General features: G+C 42.0%; 1 protein-coding gene across 2 annotated transcripts in view; it reads left to right on the top strand.

The window, feature by feature from the left end:
* The window catches only part of DIP2B (disco interacting protein 2 homolog B), a 318739-nt gene that overhangs the window by 179537 nt on the left and 116378 nt on the right, over window positions 1-22824 (top strand). For both annotated transcript variants that reach the window (XM_077483722.1, XM_077483721.1), the window contains exons 3-6: window positions 10181-10318; window positions 11967-12092; window positions 15842-16054; window positions 20861-21043. In XM_077483722.1, coding sequence (XP_077339848.1) covers window positions 10181-10318; window positions 11967-12092; window positions 15842-16054; window positions 20861-21043 — 660 coding nt within the window. The remainder of the gene's footprint in view (window positions 1-10180; window positions 10319-11966; window positions 12093-15841; window positions 16055-20860; window positions 21044-22824) is intronic.

Here is a 22824-nt window from a genome sequence, read left to right as displayed (position 1 = left end):
TTGTAGCGGAAGGAAGTTCATGTGGTGTGTGAAGTTAAATTAATACAGTTCCTCAAAGCTGAGCTTTCAAATGACGTCTTGTAAAGCAGCACGAGTAGAATGGAGGACAGGGATGTAGAAGAATGCACAAAGGAAGCAAAAGGTCAGTGAGCGGCTGAGATGTTCAGAAGTATTACCCCGACCCTCTATACCCCGGCCCTCTACGGTACACATATCTAATGTTTTATATTTAACCATTTAGTTGTGTGCCTGCTAGTATTCTGTTACTTTCTCTGTATCTGTTCTGGGCCATTGTTGGGATTCCCTAATCTGTGCAGAACTGTTCACTCTGGATTTTTGGTCAATATCACCAACCTATTCTTGGTCAGCTTTTGACGGTTTTGACAACACCAGTGTCTTATTATGTCATGTTGCTGACATGTGCCAGGCAGTGAAGCATGGACCTGGAGATGTTGATTAAAAAGCACTAGTGAAAAAGCTGCACATCACTTAGGCTCGGTTCACACTGGTGCGATGCGGGAAACCCTGCGGATCCAGTGTGGGTTCCCACATCGCACCTGAAACGCCAGCATTTCCAACTGCCCTATACGAACCACTGCGGGTGTCAATACAAAGTTAGTGACACCCCAGATCGGTTTGCAGATCGCAGTGCGAAATATTAACTTGGACAGGGATTGGTTCGCATGCGATCCGATTCTGGTGCCGACAAAAAAAAAAGGGTCCTGCTTAATAAGTCTATCTGTTGTGCACCTATGTTACAAGCAGATGCATTTTTATGTACAGTGCCTTGCGAAAGTATTCGGCCCCCTTGAACTTTTCAACCTTTTGCCACATTTCAGGCTTCAAACATAAAGATATAAAATTTAAATTTTTTGTGAAGAATCACCAACAAGTGGGACACAATTGTGAAGTGGAATGAAATCTATTGGATTTTTGAAACTTTTTTAACTAATAAAAAAATGAAAAGTGGGGCATGCAAAATTATTCGGCCCCCTTGCGTTAATACTTTGTAGAGCCACCTTTTGCTGTGATTACAGCTGCAAGTCGCTTGGGGTATGTCTCTTATCAGTTTTGCACATCGAGAGACTGAAATTCTTGCCCATTCTTCCTTGCAAAACAGCTCGAGCTCAGTGAGGTTGGATGGAGAGCGTTTGTGAACAGCATTTTTCAGCTCTTTCCACAGATTCTCGATTGGATTCAGGTCTGGACTTTGACTTGGCCATTCTAACACATGGATACGTTTATTTGTGAACCATTCCTTTGTAGATTTTGCTTTCATCCAGAATGGTCCTGTATTTGGCTGCATCCATCTTCCCCTCAATTTTAACCATCTTCCCTGTCCCTGCTGAAGAAAAGCAGGCCCAAACCATGATGCTGCCACCACCATGTTTGACAGTGGGGATGGTGTGTTGAGGGTGATGAGCTGTGTTGCTTTTACGCCAAAGATATCGTTTTGCATTGTGGGCAAAAAGTTCGATTTTGGTTTCATCTGACCAGAGCACCTTCTTCCACATGTTTGGTGTGTCTCCCAGGTGGCTTGTAGCAAACTTTAGACAAGACTTTTTATGGATATCTTTGAGAAATGGCTTTCTTCTTGCCACTCTTCCATAAAGGCCAGATTTGTGCAGTGTACGACTGATTATTGTCCTATGGACAGACTCTCCCACCTCAGCTGTAGTTCTCTGCAGTTCATCCAGAGTGATCATGGGCCTCTTGGCTGCATCTCTGATCAGTCTTCTCCTTGTCTGAGCTGAAAGTTTAGAGGGACGGCCAGGTCTTGGTAGATTTGCAGTGGTCTGATACTCCCATTTCAAAATGATCGCTTGCACAGTGCTCCTTGGGATGTTTAAAGCTTGGGAAATCTTTTTGTATCCAAATCCGGCTTTAAACTTCTCCACAACAGTATTACAGACCTGCCTGGTGTGTTCCTTGGTCTTCATGATGCTCTCTGCGCTTTCAACAGAACCCTGAGACTATCACAGAGCAGGTGCATTTATACAGAGACTTGATTACACACAGGTGGATTCTATTTATCACCATCAGTCATTTAGGACAACATTGGATCATTCAGAGATCCTCGCTGAACTTCTGGAGTGAGTTTGCTGCACTGAAAGTAAAGGGGTCGAATAATTTTGCACGCACCACTTTTCAGTTTTTTATTTGCTAAAAAAGTTTAAATTATCCAATAGATTTTGTTCCACTTCACAATTGTGTCCCACTTGTTGGTGATTCTTCACAAAAAATAAAAATTTTATATCTTTGTTTGAAGCCTGAAATGTGGCAAAAGGTTGAAAAGTTCAAGGGGGCCGAATACTTCCGCAAGGCACTGTATGTTCTTCACTTTTTTCAGTAAAATTCTTTATTGATTACCAGCAGTATAGGTGGCACCTGAGTGTAATGTAAACAAAATGCTTACCCATTTGACTCACATTTGGCTATAGAAATAAAGACTGTTTGCTAAAAAGGATCCTGTGCGATTTTGGGTCCGGATGCGAATCCAGCCATACAATATGATGCATTTGCATCACACAGACATCGCAGGGGATCTGCACAGCAGTACAGTGCAATGTCTGATATCGCTACATTGTGAACCGGCACTTGAAGAGAAAGTAAACCCTGATGAGTTTACTTCCTCTTTCATTCCCTGCAAAGGTAAAGCATAATGGACTACTATGCATCGCATAGTAGTCCATTATGTGTCACTTACCTGACACTGGAGCCAGCGATATCACCGCTTTCCCCTGTAGTCCGGCGCATCCATCTTCTCGGTGGATCTCGCTGCTCCGCTGCTGTCATCCGGCGAAGCCGCGATGTCGTCACTCCCGCGCATGCGCACGGGAGCCGCCACTCGCGGCATATTCGCTGTTGACGGTGCCACGCTCAGTGCACCTGCGCGCCGCTGTCTACGACGCATGCGCTGTAGACAGCGGTGCCTGTCTTTCGGCAAATATCTCCTAAAATGTAACCTGCAAGGCAAAGGCATAATGAGCTAGTATGCATAGCATTAGCATGCGGCATATCGCCGTGATCTGCGGCCTGCTCAGTGCGCCTGCATGCGCCATAGACAGCGGTGCCTGTCTTTCGGCAAATATCTCCTAAACCGTGTAGGTTTAGGAGATATTCCTTGGACCTACAGGTAAGCCTTAATCTAGGCTTAGCTGTAGGTCAAAGTGTGTTGTAAGGGTTTACAACCACTTTAATGCCGCATACACACGATCAGAAATTCGACCAGCAAAAGATCGATGAGAGCTTTTCATCGGAAAATGCAACAGTGTATATGCTCCATTGGAATTTTGCTGGCCGAATTGATTGGCCAGTGGTGAATCACATGACTCCACTGCAATGTGTGGCAATGTCCACTGAGCTGTTCATGCGCAGCTCAGTGTTAATTTAATATAAGATTGTGAACAGGCAGGTATGTTTCCTATTGAAGAGGAGACCTAGCCTACTCGCATTTATATATTTATATATATATATATATATATATATATATATATATAATATATATATATGTGTGTGTGTGTGTGTGTGTGTGTGTGTGTGTGTGTGGGGGGGGGTTTAGTTACACTTTAAAGAGGAAGTAAACTCTCCCACTCTGATGCTTTTCATTTAGTCCATTATAATAAGTAATTATAAAACTATAGCCACTGTAATCCAACCCAAATCGCATATTATTTACTGTTGAAAGAAACTTTAAAAAACTTGTTTCCAGGGGTTAGGCAGCGCCATCTTAAGTATTGTTTTCTGAGTCCACAGTGGAGTATATTTCCGCCCTTACATTGAGCACTTCCTGTACTGTTAACCAAGTCTACTTCTCAATCCAACATTTCTATGGCAACCCGGCTTCCCTGTTCATAGCTGACTTGTTTTATTTCATTATATTAACTTGTGCCGATTGTCTAATGCCTGCCTTTGTCAGTCTTATTAGCTTCAGCTGATAAGACTGCAGTAATGGCCGAGTTTACGCTGCATGTGATGTCACATGGTCACATGGTGTGTAGGAGGAAGCTCTGAATGATTCTGCAGCCTCCTGGGATATCAGTGGTGTGCTGTAGGATGTCCTGATAACAGATAGACAAGCACATAGAGAGTGTGCCGTAAATCAGGGGAGATCTGGGCATGCACAGTGACATCATTCTAAAGAACAAAAAGGATTACAACAATACTAAGAAAGTAAGGAGATATCTACAAGCAGTGTTCATTAGGGTTTTTTATGCTGATTTACATCGGACACAGTTGTGGGGGAGGGTTTACAACCACTTTAATAGCAACTATCTTATTTATTTGTGCTCAAAAGATTTTTATTATACACATTTTAAAGCCTCTACAGAAAAAAATAAATTGTAATACAGAGCTACAGTTTGGATACATCTGCATGGGACTTTAAGAGGAGTTCCACCCCCTTACGAAAAATACAAATACTGTAGCTGCTGACTTTTAATATTAGGACACTTACCTGTCCAGGGTTCACAATTTTTGGGTCGGCTCTCGGGTGCTGCCACCGCCATTCATGTTAAGGGAAGCCCTCAGTGAAGACTTTTTGGCATTACAGCCGGTTACCTGCTGCGCATGTGCAAAGTGGGTTGCGTTTTCTTACGTGCCCGGCGGCGGCTGTCAAAAACAGGTACCCATTCCCCCTCCATTTTTGGGTGGAACTCTGTTTAATTGTTCCTGTTTATACAAGATTGTTAAAAAATGCTACAAGTAGCACAGGGGCTCATACTAATAACACAAAACAATACACTAATTATTTAAGCGAGCCCATGATAACATATTAACAGTGGGGGAAGGGAAGGGGGTCCGGAGTGGTAGTTTCCTCATAGAAAGGGGAGCAGAAAACTGAGCGTCATTTAACCAGTTCCCGACCAGCGCACGCCGATGTACGTCGGCAGAATGGCATGGGCAGGCAAATGGGCGTCCCTTTAAATTTGCCGCCCTGCCATTGGGAGCGTGCCGGAGACGGCGTGCTCCCGCGCTGGTCAGGGACCCCTGTGAGTCCGCTCGCGGGGACCCACGGACTCGATCGCCACGGGCATACCCGCGATCGTCTCACGGGGCAGCTGAATGAAGAAATGCCGTTGTAAACAGCATTTCTCCATTCTGCCTAGCAACTAGTGACGCTGATCTCTCTGAATTTAGTGTTCACTAAATGAAAGCCCAGCCCCCAACAGTTAGTAACACACCCCTAGGAACACTTAACCCCTACACTGCCACCCACTGGTTAACCCCTTCACTGCCAGTGTCATTTACACAGGAATCACTGCATTTATATAGCAGTGATTGCGGTATAAATGACTGGTCCCAAAAATGTGTCAAAAATGTCCGATGTGTCCGCCATAATGTCGCTACAAATACTGTAGTAATACTACAGGACATTTAACTGTCCAGGGATTCCGTGATGTCGGCAATCCCGAGCTGTTTCGTCAAACCACTTTGGTTGTAGGCACTAGCATTGTAAGCAAGGGAATTTAACAGTGAAGCCTTGGCTTCACTGTCAAACGGTCGCGCCTTTTCCTGCGACCTTTGTGTGTCCCAGAAGGCAGCGGGGGAATGGGGACGGACTGGAAATGTCGTAGATCAGCAATCTTACCCAGAAGTGGGATTGGGTGCCTGTCAAAAACCAGGTACCCGCTCCCCCCCCCCCCCCCCCCAAAAAAAAGGGCCAAATGTGGCAGGGGAGTGGGAAGGGTGCGAACAAGAAGAGCTTCCTTTTTTGGGTGGAGTTCCGCTTTAAAGGAGTTGTAAAGGCAGAAGGTTTATCTTAATGCATTAAGATAAAAAAACTTCTGTATGTAGCAGCCCCCCCCCCCCCTTATTACCTACCTGAGCTCCTTCTCTCTCTCTTGCGATTTTCCGCGATCCATCTAGGACACTCTTCCTGATTGGCTGAGACAGAGCAGTGGCGCCATTGGCTCCCGCGGCTGTCAGTTATAGTCAGTCAGCCAATCAGGTTAGAGAGGGGGCAGGGCCAGGTCAGGGGTCTCCTTGTCTGAATGGATATGTGGCAAAACAATACGAGGTAGGGCAAAACATGTTTGTGACGTGGCCTGGATGAATCGAGCAGAGGCTGCTTTTACCTGCTAACAACTCGGTCAGGTGAGGTGTGCAGCGGCCAGGCTATCTCTCCCTATTTTTGTAGCATGCTTTGGATCTGGACAGACCTCCCCTCAGCCTGCACCCTCACCAGTCAGCGGCATCCAACTTATCAGACCTTGATAGCCTGAGTGGGGACCCTGAAGCATTTATCATAGCTAACAAAAAAGGTAAGTTCAGGATTTTTTTTTTTTTTACAGTTTAACACTTTTATATATTTATTTTCTTTGAGTATGATCCTGGCTGCTGTCACTGATAGCACAGCAGGAAAACCACAAATGAACTTTCCTGCAATATACAGTGTGAGTCAGCTTTCCAGTCAGCAGCTACGCAGGATCTAAAAACAATGTGTTTAAAAACACAGAAATTCAACTTTTCTCCTTTTTTTTTTTTTTTTCTGTTTGAAACAAAAACAATTACAGTGTCCTTGCAGCCATCTATACCTGCATGCTGCTAACTGGCAACGTGTGGCTCTGTGTGACCTTTATGTATTATGAACTAAAATCCAGATGACTGTCTGCATACATTTTTTGCAGTTGATATTCACACATTTATATTTGTCAGAATTTAACCACTCCCCTATCATATGACGTCCTTGACTTTGTGCAGGGATATCTGAATGATGCCTGCAGCTACAGGCATCATTCAGATATCATTCTTTGCAGCTGGCGATTCTGTGCATGAGCGTATCGGCAGTTCTACCGCTTGATCGTTCTTATAGGCGTTGGGTGGGGACACCCCCTCCCACCGCCATCCAGTGCTTCTCTATGACTGTCGGAGGCCTGGGAGCGACGTTATGACGTCACCCCCGGGTTCCCGGAAGTAAACAAAGCCGCAATTGCGGCTGTCAGCATGAGATCAGTGAATTTTTTTTCTCAATCTCCTGCTTTCCAGGCTGGAGGAGAGATGTGGCACCTTATTGACCCCGTATTTCTCCATAAAGAGGACCTGTCACAATAAATTTCTATTACAAGGGATGTTTACATTCCTTGTAATATGAATAAAAGTGATCAAAAAATAAAAATGTAAAAATAAAAAAAGTAAGTAAAATAAGTAATAAAAAATGTAAACCGCCCCTCTCCCTGGTAGCTCACGCTTAGAAGCGAACATGCATGTAAGTCCCGCCCACATATGTAAACGCTCTTCAAACTACACATGTGAGGTATCGCCCACGTGCGTTAGAGCGTGTGCAACAATTCTAGCACTAGACATCCTCTGTAACTCTAAACTGGTAACCTGTAAAAAAAATGTAAAGCGTCGCCTATGGAGATTTTTAAGTACTGAAGTTTGGCGCCATTCCATTAGTGTGCGCAATTTTAAAGCGTGACATGTTGGGTATCTATTTACTCGGCGTAATATCATCTTTCACATTATACAAAAAAATTGGGCTAACTTTACTGTTTTGTTATTTTTTAATTCATGAAACCGTTTTTTTTTTCCAAAAAAAGGTGTTTGAAAAATGATTGCACAAATACCGTGCAAGATAAAAAGTTGCAATGACCGCCATTTTATTTCCTAGGGTATCTGCTAAAAAAATGTCATTAAGTTTGGGGGTTCTGAATAATTTTCTAGCAAAAAAATTATGATTTTTACATGAAGGAGAGAAGTGCCAAAATAGGCCTGGTATGGAAGTAGTTCAAATCCAGCTTTGAATATTGTAGAAGGAAAACTACCTACCTACTTAGTGCTTGTGTATATACATCCAGGCTGCCTGCAGAAAACTGGAGGAGGGGGCAGCTATAAGTCCAGTAACCCTGCACAAGGAAATAGAGATGCAGTGACCGGTCTTTAGTACAGGAAGCTCCTACAGAAATGCAAAGCTTTAAGCTGAATTACTGCATAGATCTGGAAGAAATATACAAAGCACACTGAGATTCACATACGAATACACATACTTCTATTTAGACAATATTTGCTCATCAGTTCAGCTTTAATGACTCCTTGATTGGCTGTGAGCGCGATCAAGAGCCGGTCATCAGACCATTTTTGGTCATGACCCTTCCACAGAAGCCAGCTGAACTGGTTGCTGTACACATGGGGTGCGATTGTCGGGCGGTTTCTGTTGAACTGGACGATGTCGGCCAAAATTCGGCCCGTGTGTACTAGGCATAACTAATAGAGGCACGGTAGACTGTTTACTAGCTATTGTAAAAGAGAGGGGTGGGAGTATTCCTCCACCCACATTGTGTAGAATAGATGGATTAATCTGGCTTTTAAAAAAAAAAAAAAGTTTAGTTATTTCTGCTGGCTGAACAAAAAAAAAAAAGTATACCTCTTTCTTGGAAGCAATAACCTTTCTGGATGTTGGCTCTAGGGTCACCCCTTTGTGTAAAAGAAATTACAAATACATTGTTAATTCAGTCCTTATGCATCTGGTCATTGTTGATGAGTTAAAGCGGAACTCAATGCAAACCGTTAAATGAGACATTTTCAACCAGGGTTCCATGGAACCATGTGGTTCCTCCAGAGGTTGTTGGGTATTCTCTGAGATGTGGCAGATTGTCCTCCCATCTAAATGTCCCTGCTAATTTCCAAGGTCAGAGTAACATGGCAAAGCCAGGGGCATGCCACCAATGATTTTTTGCTATTTGTAAGGGTGGCATTATGACCACCACTGTTATGGGGACATTTCCAAAGATTCACAATGTAAAATTGATAAAATCGTTTTTATCAGGGTTTCCCTGAGAACTGAAAATTAGTTAAAGGGTTCCTCTGGTGTAAAAGGGTCGAAATTATGCGCTAAATACACAGATGAGATAGAGGGAAGCCGTTTTTCCTGCCAACTTTTTATTTTTGTCAATAACGTCCTTCCACTTACACAGCTCTGACCCACACTACAGTCCTGTCGGGTGGGAGACCTGATTTTTCTCTGTTGCAGTTTAGTAACATGTTTAGGCCACATTGACACCTGTGAGACACAATGCGTTTTTTTGTTGGTGCTTTTGTGGCGCGACAGCTTAGGACAGCACATTAACTTGAATGGGTTGCCCTACTAAAGCACCAGAGTAACTCTTTGGTTACATTTGTAACATTTTAGCACATTTGCGCTCGGCAAACATGCAACAAAACACACAACTGCTTCCTGTGTTTGGGGTGCCATTAAGAAATAATGGCGACACGAGCGATGCATGTTTTGCGCACCTTTTTCGCATATTTCTGCCCACGTTCCTGGATTAGTTACAAAATGCAGCCTTATATGTGTCCTCCTTACACCTATGCTGGACAAAAAGAAGCAAAGCAATGAGCTTATCTCGGTCACCCCCCCTTTTCTTCTTAGCTTGCTTCTTGTGCTCGTTTCTCCTCAGTCTGAGCTCTGCTGTACAGTGCGCAGTAGGAGGCTGATACCAAGCTGGAATTAATAACCTTCACTGCTTGCAATTACAAAATACATGTATATTTGTGTTAGTGAATGCAGAGGTTCACTAAGTAAATGCTTATATACTTCACTTCGCAATATACATTGGGGTCTACAAGAATTAAAAAAATCCAGGACTGGTTGACTTTACAGCACCAAGTACAGTAGGAAAACAATGGCATCTTTACCGTAGCGTACCCATTAAAGTACATAAAGATACCCTGTTCCCCCGAAAATAAGACCAAGCATGATTGTCAGTGATGGCTGCAATATAAGCCCTACCCCCAAATAGGCCCTGCCCTATTTCCCCGAAAATAAGCCCAGGTAGGGCTTATATTCTAGCCATCACTGACAATCACGCTAGGTCTTATTTTCGGGGGAAACAGGGTAGTTTGGGGCGGTGATGAGTCTTTTATATCTGTTTGAAGTTCAGCTTTAGGAAAAGTGCGACCTATGTGTTGCCCTAGAATTACAAATCATTTGGCAGCTCAACTATTCACATATAGATATAATGTATTTTGTTGTGTGCCTGGAGTTTGAATTTAATAAAAAAAAATGCAATTAACTTGTTAAGCATTGTTACAATGAGGAGGTCTGTTTACAGTGAATGTGCTTTCCAGCTTTGAAGCATATTCCCGAAGTTCATCTTATAGTAGATGGAGAGACCATGAGCATAATAATGCAGATCTTACAGTAAAGCTTATTGTTAAAGTGTGTGTGTTTTTTGTTTAGGTGTGGACCCAGCACTACAAAAAGATAATCGAAACCAAACGGCAACTGGATCACCATCTGTTCATGCACAGTCCCAATCATCCTCCAAATACCATAGAGCCAGATCTGGAGGAGCTAGAGATGAACGCTATCGCTCAGGTAAGAATGATTAGATGCTCTGTAACTTATCCCCCCCCCCCCCCTTACATCTGACCTGTTAATGACAAACCCATCATACATTAGTATTCCTGCAAGTGAGTTTGACCTATTGCCAATCGTGTGTATATACGGCAGCAAGAGAGTTGGGCCTTAACGCCCATCTGGTGAACATGTGTCCATGGGGGGGGGGGGGGGGGGGATCCTGAAGTTGCATGCTGAGACCGTTCTTGGTCAAGGCTTCTGATCGGGAGCCAGCAGGATGGGTTCCTGAGACTGCTATGAGAGCCAATCATAGCGGTCAAATTATGCAGAAGCAGTGCCGTCTTCTGGGCATTAAAGGGGTTAACCAAACATTCACTGACTATGAATCAGTAACTGCCATTTAATATGTATACACCTGAAAAACTCACCTGCTGTGACTGTTTTGGTGAATATCAGATTCACTGTTTTAAATGTTCATTATTGTTAGATGTTGCTTTTACGGCACTTGATTGAAGCTTTGTGGCTCTGTTGTGGCAAAGCTGTCTGAGGGCTTCATTTATTTGCTCTAAAAGTGCATGCATTTTTAATATGCATTGTTATGATTTATGTGTTGTGATTTATCTAGAAAAGCGTTAATTTTTTTTTTGGTGGATTTCAGTGCGTATTTTATAACAAGAGAAAGCAGTTTATTTTCTTCCTGCTAACCTTCACCTAACCCTTTGGCATAACCTAACACCTATCCTTCCTCTCATCTGAGATTGAAAATTATCCCCTAAAGGGGAACCCATCTCATCCTTACATTTAAGCCGGCCATAGACAGCGCAATTTTGGTTACAGGATAGAAAATCAATTGATTCCCCCATCAGCACAGTCAGTTGTGATGGGAAATCCCTCCAGAGGAGCTATTGTGTTCTCCCAGCAGCAGGGTGGGGGGAGCGTGGGGATATGTCCCTGCTGGGAGAGCACAGTGATTATTGCTAGCCACTAGCAATATTCACATAAAATATCCAACATGCTGGTTGTACCCAAGTTGATCGATTGACTAACTTGGATACAATCAGCCCTGCCCATACATGTTCAAAGCTCGGCTGGTCCCTGCTGAACCAGCCAAGATTTGAACAGTCTATGGCCGGCTTTAATTGTTACTTAATCATGAAACCTACAGTGGAAGTAAAGACCAATATGCTCCCCCCCCCCCTCCTTGCGCATACATATGCTGTATGCTGCATACCATTTGAAAAATAACTTTGACAGTTTTATTCCTGCTTTCTGTAAGAGGCTATATATAATAATAAAATGTCAGTACCTTTGGAATGGAGATCTTTTGAAAGTGATTGTAGTCTTTTTTTTTTTTTTTTTTTTTTTTTTTTTTTTTAGTTAAAATAAATACAGGTGATTACATGCATTAGGGTAAAAAACATTTTAACCATAGAACCACTTTAAGGGTTTTCTCTACGTGCCTCCCACCAACACAAACCTTATGGTTGACTGCATCCAAAACAGCTTCTGGATTCTGAGGAAGGATCTCTGTTCCCTGTTATTGCAGCATGATTATTCGTTAACATAATCACATATGTGAAATTAAGGTTTATTAAGCTCTGTTTTTTTTTTGGGGGGGGGATAATATTGTTAAATGTGAAATGAATGTAAACATATTTCCCTGCAGATATTCATACAGAAGCAGTCCAAGCTGCACTGGCAAAACATAAGGAACAGAAAATGGCACTGCCCATGCCAACCAAAAGGCGCTCAACGTTTGTGCAGTCTCCAGCAGATGCATGTACACCTCCAGGTATGTAACTCCTGTGCAATATATTTTTTAACTTTTATCCGTATATAACCATGATGGCTTTTTCACCATTTAAGTTCTGCCTGTGATACTGAGACCGTTCACACTTCAAACTGGAAACTTTACATTTACTGTATGCCTTTCAGCACCTCTTGTATATACCTCTTTTGTATATTTTTATTTCCTGTCATACCTGCTCATTGATGGTTGCCATACCAATTTCTTAAAGAAAATCTGCATGGATTATTAGGGCATTACCCCAAACTGGACACTGGAGCTTAGTCACTTATTTATTACAGGTACTTTTATAGCGACAGTTTACGCAACACTGTACCTATATATTGTATGGTCACATCAGTCCCTGCCCTCAAGGAGTTTGCAATCTAAGCTCTCCAACTCACATTCATACATACACATACTAGGGCCAATTTAGACAGGAGCCACGTAACCCTCCAGCATTTCTCTGGAGCGTGGGAGGAAACTGGAGTGCCCAGAAAAAAACCCACACAGGGAGAACATGCAAACTCCAGGCAAGTAGTGCTGGGGTAGGGATTCCAACTGACAACCCTAATGCCCAGGCGCTAGTGCTGCTGACCACTTAGCCACTGTTCTGCCCCACTTTAGTTAAATTACTGTGCCCTCTCTAGTGTCTAGCAGGTGCTAATAAAGTGCATCTAAAGCCAGACTTTTTTTTTAAATTCATTTTGAATAGGACAGTGAAGAGTTAGTGTTTTATTGCTGTCTGTGTCCCTGCTCAAGGAACTCGCCTCTTCTCTTTGTCCTGGTCACTAGGGATGAGCTTAAGCATGTTTGAACACATGTCCAATTCCACCTGAGCTATCCCGGCTGAAAGCTATGCAAGCGGATAGCCCCCCCCAAGCAGCCACACATACACAAAGGGGTATGTATACATGCAACTGCAGGGTGGCTGTCTGCTTTGCCAGCTTTTTGGGGGGTAACTCAGGTGGGTTCAGACTTGTGTCCGAACACAACTGAGTTCACTGCTGGTGACAAATCTCTCCTGGACTGAAAGTGATGTGAAATCCAAAATTTGTCACCAGAGTTTTTTATTCCAAACTGAACTGCTTTATACTGAAGCAAAATGTTCATGATTTCGTATAAATGTGCTATTGTTGAGCAAACATTTTTTTTAATACTCAGCTAAAACAGTTTTAGCCACAGACTACAATACTTTTTAATTAGTATTTTGGCACAGATATTAGTCTAGGTCTCTGTTCAAGTTTAAATCAATTCTAAAAATATAGCAGGCTGGGTAAGGAAAAAGCCTGTCTTTTGACATCTGCAATACATATGATTATCCTAGTCTGTCAGCCATAGACTACTGAGCAGTCACATTCTTTACTAGTTTATATGAAAAAGTAGACCTTTGCTTCTAGAAGCTCCTTGTATGCCATGTTCTGTTGCGATGTTTAGCTTCCTTAGCTGACTGTATCTGTACACATTTTCACAGGTTTAATAGGAGATTGGCTTAAATTAAATCTGTATTAACTTTATGATGGAGGCTCCATTGTCAGTCTCACAAGCTCTGCTATTTGGTGGGCAGCAAAGTCAGTCTTTGGTATCAAAGCTAGTGAAGATCTTTTACCTAGTATGCAGCTTGTAAGTCAAACAATGGCAGCTTCCCACAGATAAACGTTTAACCTAATACATTTTTTCCTGTTAAATGAAAGTTACCGTAGCTTGCTAGTCAGTAATGGCTCATTTTGCCTGGCATCAGATTTATGCATCTGGGGTTTTCTGTTTTTTTTTTTTTATTGCTTTGGGTGGGTGCATTGTCATGTTTTTGATATGCACTGTCATTCCCATCATAAGCTCCTATAAGGTGCTTTGATATATCAAAACCAGGTGTGAAATATTTTGACCAACGCATTACCTAGATGGGACACTGCATTAAAGGGGTTGTTAAGGCAGTGCACACAATCACTGCCAGACCCTCTGCTAGGATAACCTGTACTATATACTGTTTTGTAAAATTCATCTGCTAAATACCTTCTTCCTTCTCCCCGATCAGCGGTCATGTGACCGCCCATCGCTCTCTTCCTCTGATGTATACACTACAGAGGGAGGGGCAGAGATCTCCTTCTGACGTTTGCCGGGTGGTCATGTGACCTCTCTCTGTAGTACATACATCGGAGAAAGACCGAGACGGATGGTCACGTGACCGCTGATCGGGGAGAAGGAATTTAGTTATTTAGAAGATGACGTTTACAAAACAGTATACAGTATATACTACAGGTTATACTACCAGAGGGGCTGGCATTGATTGTGTGCAGTAATGTTTGCACTGCTCATAACGGTGCTCGGAGGGGAGGGGTGGCTCCACACAGCTGACAGGCAAGGAGGGAAGGGGGACACAGGAGAGAAGAGACAGAAGATATCAGAGGCACGTGAACTGACCACGGTGTCAGGGCTCGGCAGCCGTGATTAACTGTGATCACTTTACAGGGGGAGGACATAGCCAGGTATTTTAGGTGATACGGGGGGCCAAATTGCACAAGCTTTTGTACGGTTAGTCATGCTTTAAAGGAACAAGATCCCCCTTAACACTTTAATGTGCATTATAAAAGGTGTAAATAGGCCCTATATGAACATATCCGAAGATCTGAGGTTGATGGCTAGCTTCTTCAGCAACATGTGACCCTTCAGGCTTATTGTACCGTTGTTTCTGGTATACATTACACAACTTTTCTTCTGGCCTTCCCCCCAGCATATACTCAATGCACGTTTCTTTCTTTCTATTTAATTATATGTTCATATATTACTTAAAATAATTGGATCTCCTCCTTATGGTGTACAAGGTGTCGATCAACATAGCAATTTTTAATTTTCAATACACAATGGTAAGAATGCGTGTTATTTTGAGTACCTTGTATGAGCCCTTTAATAAGAATCAACATATCTGTATGTAAGCAATCAATAATAAAAGATCGAATTTACCTAACTTGGTGGATTTGTTTTTGTTAATTCCATCATGGCTGCATACGTATTAGGTTCTCATGTCTTTTTTTTTCTTGTTTTCTTACTTTAGTTATTTGTAGCCTCCAATAAAGATATAAATGAATACAAGGTTAAATTAAAACTTTGTACATGCGTGGTTCAGCCTGAATAGAAGCAATGTGTAAATCAACCTTTGCCTTCTGTAAATTTCGCTGTACGCACTGAATTTATACATATGTAATCTGATAACTGCAAGGCCTTAAAAAATAAAATAAATAAAAAACAGAAATAGAAGAAAAGTTGTGCGATTTTTCAGTGCATAAATTATAGCTCTGTGGGCTCTTAAAGGTAACAGCTGCTGCATTAATCTTGTGACTGGTTTGCTTTTAGATGACTTCATATTTCCTTTAGAGACCTCTGTTGGATCAGTGAAGGATTGGCTGGGTTGAAGATTTCTTTTTAGGCTTCCTCTGTTGACATTTCATTGCAGTGATAAGTGGTTGCACAGTGGGTTACAGTACACACACATAGCTTGGATGAATACAGTGAAGGTATCTATTTATTAGATATGGAGGATTTTATGCATTTATAACATCACTGGCCCTCACTCTTAAAAAGTTTGGACACCCCTGCCATAGAACGAAAGGGCAGAAAGTGGGTGGAGCTCCGCTTTAAGTAAATTAACCCAAAATGTTCTTTTAAGTTTCCCAGGATTTTTTTCTTATGTACTATAAGATTTTTTATTTTTTTTTGCCAATATGGAAATGCTTATTCTAGTGACTCTTCTCTCATAGACACTTCATCGGCCTCCGAGGATGAAGGTTCGCTGAGACGCCAGGCTGCTCTGTCTGCAGTACTTGCTCAAAGTTTACAAAACACAGAATCCTGGATTAACAAATCTGTGCAGGGATCATCAACATCATCCTCCGCCTCATCTACCTTGTCACATGGAGATGTGAAAAGTACCAGTAGCTCTCTTGCTGATATGCTATCCAATATCCACATCGGTATGTATCATAACTCAGTGGTGACACTAGGAATTATGGTAACCAAAACCATAGTCCTTGTGTGCTTTGCCTAAGAACCCTTGATATTACTTACTGTCTTGTTCTTTCCCACCAGTTCCATGATCCCAGTGTTATTGTGATTGTGGACAGTTTCTAATCAGAGATTTTGTATGGGGAAAAAAGGCTTTGGATACGGATACCTGACACAACACTCCATTCCCTTTACTGTTTGATCTCCCTGGATTTACAGTTACTGGGAATATGTTATGTGCTTATGTCTGCAGGACTTCATAATGCATGTTGTGTAAACCCTCATTATACATTTATGTGCAATATTGTGCTTCACAGTAATAGATCAGCATCAGATCAGGAAATACAGAAATATGCTCTTAAATGTTTGGGGATTAAATGGTGGCTCTGACTTTTGTTATAATACACAAAGAGGAAGGTTTATAAGCTTAAAGTAATTATGCCTTTATTCACGGTTGACATATATAGTGCATATATGTGCATGAGAAAGATGCAAGCAAAAGTCAGGGGTTGTTTTTCTTCTTTTTTGGGGGGAAAATGTTTGGTGTTTTTGCACATTTTCTCTAGATCACATTTGTCAAGCACAAGGCCCAGAGGCCAAATCTGGCCCGCCAGGCCATGTCACGTGGCCCTCGTACCCCAGGCTTTTTTTCACCCCTCACCTTTCCACTTCCTGATGACACTTGTAAACACAGAAGCTTTCTGTATTTACAAGGACAGCATTGCTCTCGTGGCTCTCACAGATGTCTACACACAACAACGGGGACAGATGCAGACCAATGATCTCCCTGCAAGACGGCACGTCTACATTGCTAGACTAGTACACTGCTAGTACAGAAGTAGGGGATGGGGGAGAGTGGTGCAGAGGTCAGAGCCAAAGAGGAGGGGTGGAAGTGAGATGTGAACAGCCTGTGCTGCACACTCTGCATAGCACATCTCTAAACCTTGCAATCTGTATGTAGGGCACTCTTCAACCCTGCACTCTGTACACAGCGCACTCCTAAACTCTGCACTCTGTTCATCCCCAATTTATGCACGCTGTCCATAGCGCACCCCTAAGACCTGCACTCTATAAATAGAGCACCCCAAAAGCCCTGCACTCTGTACACAGCAATAATCAAATACATAGGCAATTATTTAATATGATAAAGAGTAGATACTGTACATAGTTTTACAGATATGACCGGCCCTTTGAGGTAAATGATAATGCTCATGTGGCCTGCAGTGAAATTGAGTTCGACACCCCTGCAATAGATTTTTGGTTTAAGGGCTAGACATTCTTTTTAGTCAGTTAAGAATGAAATAATGTATATAATCTTTTTTTAAATATATATATTTAACACGTTTACTGAACAATTGTAGCTCTGTAGCCCTTCTGTAGATCTTTACTTTTATGCTGTAATTTCATCTCCAGTTGTTGAGCTCTACACAGAAAGCATACAAAGCTGTGTGAGTCAGAATAGTGACACATCTCCCCGTGTTTAAGCTCTATGTAGTCCCAGTTAGATGGAGACAATCTGTAAGTAAGCAGCAACTGCTTGGCTGTCTTATTGGAATGCTGAGTATGCTCTCTGAGTAGTGTCATGAAAGCATATCCTGCAGTAAATGTTTATTTTCTTAAAATGAAGAGTATATGCAAGTAACATTATGTAACTCTAAAAAAGAGAACTCCGTTGTTTTGTTTTAATTGTTAATGGTATTTAAAGTAGTAATAAACCCTCAGCGGTTTTTTAGCTTGCCACATTGAGCACAATAAAATAAACATTCCATTACAACTTTCAACAATCAGTGATGTTTCCCTGAACTGACAGTGCAGTCTCAAGCCAGTCTGTTAGCATCGAGGAAGGAGGGGAAGGGAGGAGCCAGGGTAGTGCTGTGCCATCCTAGACTACGGAGCTGTGTGTTTCTATGGATGCACATAGATGGATGCAAATCTATTCTTGTATGCCAGCGTGACTCTATAGGATTCTTCAAGATAGGAAGAGTCACCCTGAAAACAAGAAACCTGGACCAGTGGTCATAGCGCCAACTTCAACATAAAACAGCTGCAAAATAGGCAAGAATTAATGGATAAAGAATTTGCATACTCAGTAAGTGCTTTAAAAGCAGGGAGTTTATTATCACGCCTAGGTTCACACTGACAGCGGGAATGAAATAGTGCAAGTTGAGCACCTTGTATTTGCCAAAAGTAGTACAGAAACTACTTTAGGGAATCGGTGCGGCGCCGCAAATGCCTCATCACACTGATTCAGACAGTTTCATTGCCAGCAAGTGCCACCGATTTGGCATGCGATTTGACATGTCAAATCACATTCCAAATCGTTCTAATGTGAACCTCGGCTAAATGGTCAAATGTATGGGAGGTTTCCAGTTTCACTCTATTTAAAACTTTGCTATTCTCTTGGTTCTGAATATTGCTGAAGCGTTATGCTATTTTGTATACATAGGCAGCTCGCTGGTGACAGGATTTCTAAAAAAGCGCAGTAAAAATGCTCACACATTACACAGGTAGCTGGGCAATTGGAATATACGATTAGAAAATCGACCAATTGCTCGACTGCAGACCAACGAAATGGCGTTCATTGGTCGAAATCGTCGCTAACATTAACCAATCAAAAAAAAAAAATCTTTAAAAGAGCAATCGATCCCATAGGGGGTGTCGGAGTGAGAGCCTCCCAGACCAGGTCAACACAATTATTGAGTTATCTTCAAGTTGTTAGGGTTTCTGTTCTCTGGAGGAGCCTTCGGGTTGGAACCTTTTTTTTTTTTTTTTTTTTTACCTTGTAAGCTCTGTTCCTATTGTCTTTTGCCCTTTTTTGTTCTATAATAACTTTAATAAAAATGTATTGAAATTAAAAAGAGTAATTAATTTCATATGTAGTGTTGACGTCTCAAGTGGGGTCCTCTACTAGTTCTGCTCATCTGTGATAATGTTCAAGAGATATTTTTTACGGACGACCTTCACACCAACGAATAGAATATCGTTAATTCACAAACGATACAACACCATTTTTCCATTTATTTTCAATCGGTCGTTTTCATTCACAAAATCAATATTGGGGATTACTTGCTGGGCATCAACGAGTAGAAAATCGGCCCATGGTTTGCACAACGGAAATTTTCGCCTGATTTTCTTATCATGTATTCCTGCTGTAAGGAATCGCTCCTTTGCTGACGGAATTGTATAGAATGTCACTCACCAGCAAAGGAACAACTTCTCACTCACCCAGCCACCAAAGTCCACACCCTGTTATTCATGACATCGATTCATGGTAGGGAATCTACTTTCCTTGGAGAACATTATTTTAGTGAGAAAGGCCTCCCTGAGCAGAAGACAGGGTGATAGAGGCTCTCTATTTAAGAACACAGGTTGGGGTAATATTTATGGACTGGTAAAGATGGGAAAATTATAGTGCAAAAGATTAGTGATTGAATACTTAAGTAAATTCCCCTCGTGGCTCACCACTGACTTGTATTGTGGCGCAATAACTTGCATAGAAACTGCTTTTCGCATATAGGGAATAATTCACTCCACAGCACTGTGTGTAGCAACGCATGCATTGACTCTCATAGCAGTGCATTAAACAGCCCAATAATAGGCTGAAATGCATCACAATTCATATGAAAATGAGAAGGGCTGTATTTTTTCTGCAGTGCAATGCACCGGACATGTGCGTTGCCATGCATATGTATGCTTAAGGTGCATTGGGAATCGAATATAATGCAGAGTAAGATATAATGCTAGAGTAAATGAGTGCTTAACCAGAAGCAGAGGTCTCCATTTGTATTGAAATTTAGTTCATAGAAACCATGTATCTTTTACAAGGTGCTGTTCTAATAAGGTCCTACACTCATCTATGAGGTTTCCAGCACTGGGATGCATAGATTAAAGCGTGAGTCCGCCGTTTTTTTTTTTTTTAAAAGCCAGCAGCTACAAATACTGCAGCTGCTGACTTTTAAAATAATGACACTTACCCGCCCAGCGCGCTCACTATGTCGGCACCCGAAGCTGATCTCTCGATCGTCTCTCGGGTACTGCCGCCGCCATCTTGGGTATGGGAATCAGGAAGTGGAGCCTTGCGGCTTCATTTCCCGGTTCCCTACTGCACATGCGCGTGTCGCGCTGCACAATAAGGATGGTCCCTGCTGTCTCTGGGATCCATGTGTTTCCCAGCAGGCAGCGGGGGACCTTCGGAAAGGGGCGTAGCTTCTGCAGAATCTACGCCGGAAGTGGGTGCAGATACCTGTACTGTACAGGTACCTGCACCCCCCTCCCCCCTGAAAGGTGCCAATTGTGGCTCTGGAGGGGGGGAGGGTTCCAATGAGCGGAAGCTCCACTTTAGGGTGGACCTCCGCTTTATGGACAAAATATGAGCTCACTTGGATTTTATGTGCTTGCTTTTTGATATATTTTATTATGCGCCATATTTCAGCGACTAGTTAAATTAACAGACAGTCAAAAGCTGCAACATGTTCTGGAATTTATCAGTGTTTATTTTTCAAGGAAGTAGAGTAACAAATCAGATCTGCTTACGGTGTATTGTATATTTTAGCCCTATTACAATTGCTTTCAAAAACCGATTCATGGCAAAGAAAAGAAAACACGCATAACTTGACAGCTTATATATACTATTTCAAATAGCTTAGTTTTCTTTTCTTATTTTCTTTTTTGTGTGGAAAACTAAATCCAAAATAACCAGGGGGTTTATTGTTTTTTTTTCTCTCTTTAGTTAGCGTGTATATATATTGATTTGTGTTTTTATAATTTGTTTGCAGAAAGCTCCCTGGCTCCTCCTGATGTTACAAGCACCACAAATACCACAAACACAACTACATCCTCCTCTTCTTCCTCATCCTTGTCCTCTGTACGCCCAGCAAATATTGACCTGCCTCCCGCTGGGCCGGTAAAAGGGATGCACAAAGCAGGGCGAAGGTCTAGCCTGATGGACACTGCAGATGGTAAGAGGTCTTCTGCTTTGGACACTATACTCTATCTATTCAGCCTTGAACTTTCTAGCATCAGATAAAAGGAGTCTGCCTAGAGAGCACCAATTATAGTAGGGACTATGATATTATATCGGGGCATGTATCCCAAACATACATAGCTTTAAAAAGAAAAAACAAAGCTTACCATTAAGTAAATCTTCACTGCATCTAGTCTTACCTTGCTGAAAGCCTAACTAGAGCACAATATAACTCCATCAGAAGCAGTACAAGAGTGTGCTAGACAAAGCCAGCATTCCATTGACTGCAGTGTCAGTATTTAGGTATTAAGAATCTGGTCATATCAGTGCCATAGTAACTTTAGTGTATGGATACGTAAAATTGATCTAGACAATGCTTTATTTTTAATATAAATATTGCTGTCATTGTAAATAACACTATGGCAGTGTATTTTGTAAGGAGCACATATATTGTGGATGTCATAATGTACAGGTACCTTTCAGTACAGCTGATTAGAAGACCTTATTCATAAAGCTGGGCCCTACCCAGAAAAATTTGACTGAAATGCACATGAACAATCAGATCCTTGGCCTAGCCTCCTTTTAACTGGAACAATCGGACCTTTTGACAATCCTCCCTTCACCTGGAACAATCAGACCCTTGGACCAGTCTCCTTTCACTGGGAACAATCAGACCCATGGACCAGTCTCCTTTCACTGGGAACAATTAGACCCATGGACAATTCTCCTTTCACTGGGAACAATCAGAACCTTGGATAAGTCTAATTTTACCTGGGTCAATCAGAAATGTGGACAGTCCTCCTTTACTTGGAATGGTCGTGCCTTGGTCAAGTCTCTTTTTTAATCTGAAGTGATCAGATGTTTGGAGAGTCCTTTATTTACCTGGAACAGTTACACGCTTGCACAATCCTTTATCTTGAACTAGCAAAACCTCTGACAATGCACTCTTCCTTGGGCATCCACTCTTTTGTGCATATTTAGCAGCAATGATATTTGAGACTTTTTTACTCATGCCAGTGAAGATGAATAAAGGGCAAGTAGAAAAATTCCTACATGCCATATCTATAGAGGTGGTTTTCCAAAATAATAGCACACCATTCACTGGCAAACTATCACTTGGTCTATATTATTGTGCAGACGTAATTTATTGTGTATGATGACCTTAGGGGACAATATAACAGAATATGTTAGCGGTACAGAAGGCAGAAGTGTGTTTGCTGCATCAGCCACTTGGTCTGTGAGGCATTTCAGGTCATTTTAAATAACCATCAGCTTCTTAAAGTAGTTGTAAACTTCAGACATTTTATTATGAACAAAGCATATCCTCTATGGTGTGTACTTGTCTCAGTTAAGAGCACTAAGTGCCATTTTTATCAGCTGCTTTGTTCCTCTGCTATCAGTATGAATCACTTGTGATATGTTTTCCCAACATCAAGAAAAAAAAGGGACTTCCAGTACACAGCCTGTGATTGACAGCCTCATATCTGTTCCTGTGTGCTGTGTGTAGGGGGGTGTCTCCCTTCCCTCCAATCATCTCTCAAAGCGCTCCTCACTGAGCTCTGCATAGTGTAATTTTAGCTCTCCAGTCCCATTTTTCTGAACTATCAGACAAGTTTTAGAAATTCTGGATAGTAAAGGGCTGTAGAGAGAATACTGCAGACAAACAGGTACAACGTATGTGGGAGTATTTTTTCATCTCTGTGTATAACCTGAGGCCAGTCACCTCACTGGGTATATGTAAAGGTTTACAACCACATTTAAGTTCCTTCTTGTGTT

This window comes from Lithobates pipiens, unplaced genomic scaffold (genome assembly GCF_037356315.1).
Source record: "Lithobates pipiens isolate NorthernLeopardFrog02 unplaced genomic scaffold, aLitPip1_a1.2 Scaffold_16, whole genome shotgun sequence".
NCBI classification, from domain to species: Eukaryota; Metazoa; Chordata; class Amphibia; order Anura; family Ranidae; genus Lithobates; species Lithobates pipiens.
The sequence above is the reverse complement of the archived record's forward strand: the minus strand, read 5'-3'. Positions and strand labels throughout refer to the sequence as shown.